Source organism: Dendroctonus ponderosae, unplaced genomic scaffold, assembly GCF_020466585.1.
Source record: "Dendroctonus ponderosae isolate FM_Combo_2020 unplaced genomic scaffold, Dpon_F_20191213v2 Dpon_F_20191213_517, whole genome shotgun sequence".
In the NCBI taxonomy this organism is placed as follows: Eukaryota; Metazoa; Arthropoda; class Insecta; order Coleoptera; family Curculionidae; genus Dendroctonus; species Dendroctonus ponderosae.
The window spans coordinates 2,157-12,958 of record NW_026018733.1 but is presented as its reverse complement, the minus strand read 5'-3'; the positions used below and the strand labels follow the sequence as shown (position 1 = coordinate 12,958).

The following is a 10,802-nucleotide window of genomic DNA, read 5'->3' as shown; positions in this document are numbered from 1 at the left end:
CAACTGTAACTATCTGTTAATGACAGAAAACATCATTGCCGCTGTGATTTTTCATCAAAAATTGTAGAAGAGAACTTTTTTGATATGAAAGGGTTTCATAATTTAGCAATAAATGAATAATGCAATAATCGTATTTTTTTTTAGAATGCTTAAGTATTCCAATATGCTACCAATTAAACATGGAACAATTTCCAAAAAATGCTTAATAACAAAGTTGAAATTTGATCTTCAATTGTTAAGATTGTCAAATGTTCCTCTAGAAATTTTGGAAAACAAAATCAATATTTTTCTCGTACTCCCCAAGTGAGCCTCTATCACCCCTGAAAAGGAATGACGCCAATTTTGAATCACCCTGTATATATAATAAGTTTGCGTATACTGGACTGCGTACAGGTAATTTATTTGCCTCTGTAGAATTACATTTAATATGTAATTTATTTTCTGGTATTAAATAAATAAATAAAATAAATAATTTAATTCAAAACATTCATACTTGATAAATCGTTACGAATTGGCTGTTTATGGAAGCCGTAACTTTCTCCTTATTTATTTCTCCTAATTTGGCGGAAAAGCCAAAATACTGGATATTTCTTGTGCGAAGTGAATTTTCGGGAAACATACCAAAATATAGCAGAGGCGTTGTGTTCAGTTGCGTCGAAGGTCCAGGGGATCTTCCCGAAACATTGCCCATGTTTTCCACAAACAACCAGGCTTGCCTCTCATTGTAACCAACTTGCACCAAGTAGTCCCGCGACCCCGTTTCCACCGGTTTAGTGGTGAATATCCTTCGGGGACCTCGAAATGGAATAAAACGGCATCAGCAGATTCACGTAGACAAGAACCCATTCAAACTACCCATCTGCATGGACTTGTTCTTGCTTTCTTTGCTCGTCACTACTGAGCTGATGTCTCACCTGAGCCCATGTTCCAAGTGAGCAGAATGTACCCCTGAACAAAACTGACTGCCAAATGATCCGAATAGGCGTCATGTTGCCCGTCTTGACCGATGAAAAGCAGAAGCGAAATCTGGTCGGCCGTTGTAGGGGTGAATCGAAATTTGATCTCCATTCGCTGGGAAACTCCCTCGGGCAGCTGGTAGGCCACATAGGAGGACAGGCCCTTGACTGTGGAGGAGAAATAGGGTTCCGATATTTGAAGATCTAAAAAATAAAGTTGCACATTGAAAACGCTCGTGCCTCCATGTTAGTAGGAGCACCGTTTTCGCAGAAATGCCCGTGTTTTCCGTAGGGGCAGAGGCAGATGTAGCCGCTGTTGGAGAAGGGCACGCAAGTGCCTCCAAATAGGCAGGGGTTGTTATTGCAGATCGAAATGTCGCATGTTTGTCCTAAAAAGCTGCAAATAATTCGTGTGAAAAATGTCCAAATCAAAAAGTTTTATGTACAAATCAACGGGTTCTTAACGCGGTTAGCACATATTGCGCTCCTGTTGAAACACTCTTTGTTAATTTTCTGGAGGACTTTTTATGTCAAATCTTACCCATTTCTGCAATGGCATTTCCAGTTTTCTTTGTCCGCAGTGCAAGAAGCTCCGTTTTTACATGGATTCGCCAAACATCCCAGAGAGGAACATTCCGCGATCCCGAAACCATCCTCTGCGTCTTTTTGAATTTGAATCGATTTTCCTGAAATCTATGCGATCATTGGTATCGTTTTGGAGGCAATGTGTTCTTATTTAGGATATACCATCAGGTGGGACATGCAGCCGACGAATCCTTGCATGGGCAGTCCATTGTGTAGAATCTCATTAGGAATGCCTCCCAAGTGCATCCGTACAACAGTTTTGGAATATTTATTCAACTGTGCCATTTGGTTCCCGGTCATGGTTAGAGTTCCGTTCAGTTTAATCTGGGCATAGCAATGCTGCAAGTCCTTGGCGAATTCTAGACTGCAAAAATTATTCAATGGTATACTTCCATAATATAATATTGCGGTGAAGGTTGAGCTACCCATCGGGCGCGTCCCCAGGTGGTGGATAGGAGGAAGGCCGGTCTGATAGATCTGACCAGTTAGTGACGGCCATAAGTGAAGATCATGGAATAAAACCGCAAACCGCCTGCAGTGCAACGACTTTGGTGGCTACAGCCTCGGGGTAGGTACTGTAGGGGTAGCGGGGATCTTGATTTCACTGTACGGATCGCGTGATGAGGTCACTATAACACCTCCCAATTCTCACAGTATAGTGCGCGCCAAAAGATGCAACGCTGGGGGAAAGCCCAGCCAATAGCGACTAACCTTGAGGCAACCGGCACACCTCATTGTATCAGCGGGGCTCTGTGTAGGTGGACCAACCTTTCCCTAGCTGCTCGTGTGAATGATATGGACATCCCCATAGCATCACCACCAAATACCGGCGGGGCTTCCTCGGAAGAACCATCGGGCTCCGCAGCTGGCAAAGTACCGAAAGGTGGTAACAAACTCTCGGGGACCGACAGGTGGAAGTCAAAAAAAGGCCAGGGGAAAACGAAAGCTGGAACCTGCCAAAAGTGTGCTAGGTAGACCCTCAGGGGAACCAGCACACCACAAAAAAGCTGCCACGACAGGGACGCAAAAGCGATAGCAGTCGGATGACAGCACACCTAACCAGCCAGCACCTAAGCGGCTGTGTGTGGGAACTTCCGTAAGAAGAGGAACCGCACACAAGACGTACAAAGATGCGGTTTCCGGGATTAAGATGGCCATAGAGGTGATCGGATATCCCGAGAAGAACCTGGACCTGAAATGAAGCAGAGCTGGTGCTTGTGGAGGCAAACATGCTTCTAAAGCCAATGCGAACAATAGTGTTTATCTCGGAGATTACACCTCCGGAAAAGACACTACATAGAATTGGTGTCGAGAATAATATGAACACCAGTACCTGGAAGGTTGTGGGGTTGGGGAGCGAGCAAGCCAGCAATAGACGGCTGACGATCCTCATGGACCAGAACTCGTGGGAATTTGTGTGAGGGAAGTTGGGTGATGTCGTCCCCATTATAATTTCTCGAAGGTTATGTTCAGGGCCCTCTCTTCTAGCAAGGGAGGATATACCGCCAGTACCGTGTAAGACCAGAAATGGTCTTCCACGGTACCACGGAAATACATTGCGGAAAATTTTAAAATTTGGGAACTTTTGCTGATGGGCGGAGCTATCGCATCCGGCAAACTTCTGATTAGTCGGAACGTTTTCCGCATTTCGGGCGCATTCCGACTCATGAGAACCCAGCTTAAGGGAGAATTAGAGTATTGGGGAACTTCAGAGGACAGGTACTCTATTGCCGATCTGAGGAAAACCCACGAACATGCATTCTCATAAAGAATACAGTCAGAGATATACCGTTATGGGAACACTGTAGTAGAGCCTTCATGGGTATAAGAATAAGACTGAAGTTGAAGGGCGGGGATCGGAGCATAGTTCAGCCCTCTGCATACCTACCTTACGACCAAATAGGAGAAGCGTCATTGGGTGTTACGCAAATGCGCACCACATTTGTGGGGCAGCAGTGATACCAATAGACTGGGCGAGTCTCTTTTAGAATACCTTACGACTTCATCGATTGAAACCTCTAATCAGGGGAATGAACCAACCTTTGTAACGACGGTACGAAGGTAGGTCATTAACATTACAAGCTGCTCAGATTACACTAGCGAACTGATAAGAGATTGGCATGTGCTGGATATCAGCTGGCCCAGCTTGTTCGATCATAGATACATACAATTCAATATCGAGTCGGAAGAGGTATCCTTCTCGAAGTATAGAAATCCGAAAACAACTGACTGGGTCACGTACAAAGAGAACCTTAGGTTGCAGTTGGGGGACTGCCCAACCGAAGCATCTACGGTGCTGGAGTTAGAAATGATGGTGACTACCGTCACATCACCAATAAAATCAGCCTACGGATCTGCATGCCTTCTGAAGTTGAAGAGGCAAACGAGGACATCCAAATGATGGAACTCAGGACTCTCAACGATGAGGAAAACGGTTAGAAAGCTATTTAACAGGGCTCGACGAAAGGAGTCCTTCTAGGGTGAATCCAAAATATCCCTGACGAGGTATGGCAACGCTATAAAAATAGCACAAAGGGCTTCATGGAGGAAATAATGCAAATATATCGAAGATACTCGGAGCTACGCCTTAGCGTAATTCTCCTCCATAAGGCACCTTCAAAGGAACCATAGAAAAAAATCAGTTCCCTGATAAAATCATAGGGAGGGAGGAAACAACAAGTTATATGCAACAGGTAGGCCAAGACGCCTGGGAGGGGATGAAGTCCTACCAGACCAGGTCATGCGTACCCCCCTCAAGATTCTTCTGGAATTCATTGAAAACACAGGGATAATGAGGGTGTAAAATACAAGGGCACAATAGGACAAAAATGACCTGTATGCTATGCCAAACATCATCTCGCAGGTGAGAAAAGAGTTTTAGTGGGGGAACAGCTAAGGTGGAGTCCCACACAGCCCAGAGCGCCAGAACGTCAGCTCTGGGTGTGCGTAAGAGAGCATTTCTGAAACCTCACCGGGAAAAAAAAAACTTCTATAATATACTTACAGCTCACAGCGACTTAGGAACTATAAGAACTAAATGTGCCTAAAACACAATGTTGCCAACATTTCACGATTTTGGCTCTTTTAAATGTAGACTTTACATTGTTTAGACCCAGTAGCAGTTTTTGAAGGAATTCTTTCCCTATGATTTTATTAAACGTTTCCAAAGCATTTTTTTCACGTATTGAAACTCACAATAATGTGAATTTCATTTGGGGTAAGCAAATAATTTTCGAGTTATCTACAAAAAAATCTTGTTTTTAAATGGGCTACTCTTAATATTTTATCATATTTAAATTGCGATTGAAATTATCTTTCCAAAAATATAGCACAATCTATGTTTTGCCCAACTACTCAATCAAATATAGAGGTTAAAGTAAGATAGCGCAAATCTCGAGATTCGCCAACCTCAGGCACCCCCCGGACCGGTTTCGAGCCTATTAGCTACCGTCAGCTGGGTTTAGCCTGAAATTAGCGACCACGAAACTTACACTTGATTCACCCACATACGAACACAAAGCGAGAAATCATGTTCGCATTTTCATGCGCTAGAAAAAAATTACATACTGAAAATTAAAAAAAAATGTAGACGGTTAATTTGAAGTTATTTAAAAAAGTGTTCAATACGAAAGTTTTAGATTTTTGTATTATCCAGAACTCTGCCATTGAACATTTTCCGCTATAGCTGCCTGCTATTCAGTACCTTTATTCAGCATATTTATTCATATAGTCATTTATTTTACTATATGAAAATGGTTTTTAAGAAAATTAGGTTTTAAATTAAATTAAATTTAATTTAAAACTGAAATTTAAAAAAAAATTGCTTGACAGGCTTAGACCAAATCTTCCCATGAGAATTACAGACAAAACGATCAGAATCGTAATCAGAGAAAATATCTTACCAGGCCTTAACGTTGATCCAAAATCCATTATTGATGGGAACCTTAAGCTCACTGAGCAGCATGGTCTGGTAGCCGCAAGAAAACTTGAACATCAGAAAGCCATTTTCTACGTAAAGAGCCATGAAGGCCTGATCCATGTGAACGTCAAATATCAGCCCGGTGGAGAAAAGAGTTTTGGCTTCCAACTCGACGGAGATGTTCTGACCATCGGATAATCGATGGGTGAGGAAGCTGTTTCCGTTAAATGCGGCATTTTTGATCCCCAGCTTGGTGGCACATAGAGGGCCTTCGGCATCAAATGGACACATGCACTAGAAGTAAAAGGGTGGCAAAATGCCAGTTCTTTATTGGTGTGAACATTATCTACCTGGTGTTTTCCAGAAGCAAATATGCAAGTGCCGCCGTTTTCGCATGATTCATCCGCTAAACTGCAATCGATACTGGACGAAGTTGTTGCTGACTCGGTGAAGCCCATAGTTGTAGCACCATCAATTAATGTAGTAGCTGAAGAACAGTTGGTTAAAATGCTAGAAAATGAAGCGTCTAAACACAGACCTTGGGTAGATTCGCTATAGTCACTGGGAGTCGTTTCTGTAGAGCCTTGGTGTTCTGTTGAAGGCTGTTCAGTGAAAAACAGTGTTGTGGATGTTATAATTTCTTCGGGGAAAGCCCTGCTGGCCTCCCCAGTTTCAGCAATTGTGGTTTCAGTTGAACCGAGATTCAGGACGTCGTCTGTAGTAGTTTCTACGCTACTTGAAGTAGGGGCCCTCGAATAATCTATAGTAGTGAGCTGAGTTGAGTAAGGCGAGGTCTCGTCCCCAGTACTTGCCGGTGAACTGCTGTATTGAGCAGTTACCGTTGTAGGAATCGAGGATGTTTCTGAAATTAGCCACATATTTCTGTGCAAAAGTTTGCTTTTTCACTCACGGAAAATTTAAGATTTTTTCCGGATATTGAAACCGCATATGCTCCGCAGGTCCTGGGAAATTGTAGCTTGATTTTGCTCTGAGTCAGAACGTACGAATTTTGTATGAAAAATTTAGTTTTTACTTGCACTCACAAACTGGAAAAAATCGGGAAATGTTTTTTCCTAATAATATTTTTGCGTGCAAATATCTATTTTTGTCCTGCGTTTACGAAGTCAGAACTTAAATTAAAGTTTTCAGTTCCAGATGTCTTCTATCCAGTAGGAGAATTTTAACTTTCTACTTGGGCAGAGTCAAAAGTTTGGAACTTTTACACAGGAACCTGCATTTGCTTGAAAACGCGAATTATTTTGCCTTATCCGACAATTTGAAGTTTCTTCTGCGCCTGAGGTGAGGCGATTTTAGGATAAAAACATATATCCTGACTTGCGTTTACACAGTCGGCAACATTACGGATTTAATGTAACTTGCAAGCAATTTTTAAAATTTCGGAATCAAAATAGGGGATCGGAAGAGTGCGAATATCAAGTTTCAAGCTGTGTTGAACCCCAAATTACGAATTTTTAAGCAAAAGCGTGCATTTGCCTGAAAACATCGATTTGTTGTCTTGCCTATCAAAGCCATAAAATACAGTTTCCTGAGCGATTTAAACGGAATTTTCAGGTTTTTGCTATCACATGTCTTCTGCAAACTGGCAAAATTTGAACTGCTGGCTTGTGCTTCCTCAGAAGTTGGGACTTTTAGTGAGTGAAAACTCAACTTTTTACTTGCGTTTAGAAAATTGGAAAAAGTCGGGTTTAACTGCCATTTTAGTGAAATCTAGTATTAAAAGTCTTGTGCAAACTGTAAGCAGAAGCAAAAGTTATGATTTTTTAGCCAAGCGTGCACTCGCGTGAAAGCAGTCAGTTGTTGTCTTGCATCTGCAAAGTCGGTAAAATACAGTTCTACGAGCAATTTAAATGAGATTTACCGGGTTTTGCAATCATTTCTTCCATAAGATGTAAAAATTTCTAATATCTGCATGTTCTCAGCCTACGTTGCGTTTTACTTGCATTTAGAAACAGGGAATTTGTGCGGTTTTCTTCATTATTATCAAATATTATTTATTTCCTTTATAAATGTCTAGCTCCTGTTTGCCCTGAGTCTGAAGTTCTTAGGAAAGAACGTTCACTTGTGTAAGAAAGTTAGTTTTTGGACTTTAAACCGCGTTTACAAAGTAGGTAGAAATCAGGTTTACAGGTACTTTTACATACTGAGATATGTTAAGCTTCTTCTTGGGTTGTGCAAATAATGTAATTTTTTTAGTTAGAAGATTAACTTGCTTGATAATATTCAATATTGTCTTACGTTTTTACAAAGGCAGAAAAATACAGTTTCAGTGTGTCTTTGAAGAAATTTGGTCGGTTTTAAATGTCGTGATGCCTTTTATTCACCGGAGAAATTTCAAATTCCTGTTTCTGCAAGGTAAATTTTTGAATTTTTAGGACTGAGCGTTTTAGGTCACTTTTTTTGTCTCGTCCGGCAAAGTCAGAAACAGCTCATTTGTACAGCCAGCTAAATAAATTTGTCAGGGTTTTCATAACCTTCTGACTTCTGCGAACTGTAAGAACGTGAAGTTTTTGTTGTTTTGGGTCAAGTTAGGAAATTTTAGGCCACTTGTGCTTGTGTGATAAAGCTCTTTTTTCACTTGCGTTTGCACGGTTAGTACAAATCTAGTTTTAGTGAGACTTAAATGAAATTTTCATGGTTTTCAGACTACAGTATTTTTTAAAAGCTGAGAAATTTGAAGATTCTACTTGAGCTGTCCGAAAAGTAAACATTTTTATAAGAGGGATAAATCGCCTGAAAATATTAATTCCTGTCTTTCGTGTTTACAACTCCAAAATACAATTTCAGTTCGTTTTAAATGAAAATTTCGGGGTTTTTAAAACCAGATGCGGCGTTGTGGTGACTGTGAAAAATGCAAGTCTACTGAATCAAAAAACGAGCATTTTTGGACAATTATTTTGTCTTGTCTGTTTCTCCTACTGGTTAAACACATTTTTCGGGGTTTTCATAACCTGATGGCTACAAACTGTAAGAATACAAAGTTTCTGCTGTTTTGGGGCTCAAGTTAGTAATTTTTAGACCGGAACGTGTACTTGTGTGAAAAAAAATAATTTTTGGACTTGCATTTACATCGTCGAAAATATGCAACTTTCCAGTTTAAAAGTTCGGTCAAATATCTTTTATAGGCCGTAAAAATTGCCGGTTTCTTCTTGTGTAAGTATGAAGTTAAAATCGTTTGGCGAGAGCGTGCAGTTACACCGTGTAAATTTTTTTTTCGGGTTTTGCAATCATATTTCTTTCACAAGCTGTAACCATTTTTTTAACTTTCGGAATCAAACTAGATCCCCAATTTCGATTCCGAAGGGTGCTAATATCAAGTTTCAAGCTGTGTTGAACCTAATATTACGAATTTTTAGGCAAAAGCGTGCATTTGCCTGAAAACATCGATTTGTTGTCTTGTCTTTCAAAGCCTAAAAATGCAGTTTTCTGAGCGATTTAAATTAAATTTTCAGTTTTTTGCTGTCACGTGTCTTCTGCAAGCTAATAAAGTTTGAACTGTCGGCTTGTGCTGCCTCAGAAGTTGAACATTTTAGTGAGTGAGAACTCTACATTTTACTAGCGTTTAGAAAATCGGAAAAAGACGGGTTTAACCGCCATTCTAATGTTCACGTGTATGCTTCTCGTGGGTGAAAAGTGATGAATTTTTCGCCTAGAGTGTGCACTAGAGGGTCTGAAGTTCTTCGGAAAGAACGTATTACACTTGTATAAGAAAGTTTATTTTTTTACTTTTAAACCGCGTTTACAAAGTAGGTAGAAATCAGGTTTGGTGAGAGCGTGTAAAAAAGTTTATTTGTTCAATTTTATTGAAATTCACTTTCCTGGGCGATTTAAATGAAATTTTAGGGATTTTGCAATCATATTTCTTTCACAAGCTGTAAACGTTTCAAATATCTGCATATCCTAAGTCTTTAAAAAATTTTGTGGCTACGACAATTTTTTTGCTTGCGTTTACAACGTCGGAAAATGTCAGCATTTAGTGTGACTTAAATTAATTTTTCAGGAAATTTACAATAAAGTGTCGTCTATTTACGGTGCGAATTTCCAGTTTCTGTTTGGTCTCAGTCAGAAGTGGGAAACGTTTAGGCCGGAACGACCGCTTGTGAGCGAAAGGTCATTTTTTGACTTGCGCTTACACTGATAATTCAGAACACTTCAGAAGAATTCAATAGAAAAACTTAAATTTAAAAGCATTTCTCTCTTGCCAACTGATTAAAGTGAAGATATTTTACGCACAGTAAAATCATTATTTTTTTATTTACCTCAAAGTTTTTGATGTTTTACACGTGACCCAACAGTGCAAACCCAAAACCTTATTACCAAATTAATATTTAGATTTTTGCAAAAATCTCAGTTGTGAGTGATTATTTTTTGCTTCATATTTCCCACTCAACGAATTTTTCTTTCTTTCTCCGTTTCAAAATTTTTTCAGACTCGGATACAAACCTGCTTCAAATGTTGTCGTTTCCAAAGTCGTTGCTTCTTCAGTCGTTTCAGAGGAAATCAATGTAGAGTCAGTGAATTGTTCAGTCGTAGTTGATGATGCTTCCAATTCCATAGTTGTTGTTTCTGCGGCTGAAAAACAAACAAATTCAGACACGGAAGAACAAAGAAATGTTCTACTCCTGAACCTACAAGTGGTTGGAAAAAATTCAGTCGACGTAAACGTGGTTTCGTTTACAAAGTAGTACGTTGTCGTCGTCATCGGTAGCACATAAGCGCAGTCCAGCTGATTGTTGGGCAGCATGAGACACTCGCAAAAGGTTCCAGTCAAATTCGGGGGGCAAGAGCACGTAAATTGGTCCACTCCATCGATGCAAGTGCCTCCATTTGAGCATCTGAAGCATCCAAAGGGAATTAATTGAACGACTGGGCGAATTGATTTGAATTACTTTGGGCCGAGCAGGCATTCGTCGTATTGCAGCTGGCACAAATCACCGTGGAAATCTGGAACGCAGTAGCACACTGGTAGATTGTCTTCCAGAAGACACAAAGCACCGTTTTTGCAAGGATTTTTCGAGCACATTCTTACTATTTCTTCGCAATTTTGGCCGGCAAAGCCTGTGGAGAAGAATGTTTGTTATTGTACAAGTGTCCAATTTTTGGGCACTTTTTCTCCTAAAATTGTAAGATGAAAAGTTAAAAAATGAGAAATGGGCAAGCCGTCTTTCTAATGACTATGCTCATATCTTCTTCTTCGTTTGTATTGACTAGGCTAGAAGAATAGGCCCTTTGCAGATTTTTCCCTTGCTTATTCGGTTCATTTATGGTCAAGTAACCGTTGTACAATTTTATTTTTTTTAGTTATAAGCAATTTAAATTTGAAT

General features: G+C 40.2%; 1 protein-coding gene across 1 annotated transcript; it reads right to left on the bottom strand.

Annotated features, from left to right (window-relative positions):
- Positions 1 to 357: 357 nt before the first annotated feature.
- Positions 358 to 10,536, bottom strand: LOC125504689 (protein eyes shut-like; the record flags this gene model as incomplete). Its single annotated transcript, XM_048667054.1, has 11 exons — positions 358 to 795; positions 915 to 1,160; positions 1,217 to 1,353; positions 1,498 to 1,649; positions 1,704 to 1,905; positions 5,444 to 5,754; positions 5,811 to 5,947; positions 5,999 to 6,322; positions 9,922 to 10,050; positions 10,111 to 10,313; positions 10,368 to 10,536. Coding segments are annotated over 11 exons (2,318 nt in total), but the record flags the coding sequence as incomplete, so codon positions are not given.
- Between the last annotated feature and the right edge of the window lie 266 nt (positions 10,537 to 10,802).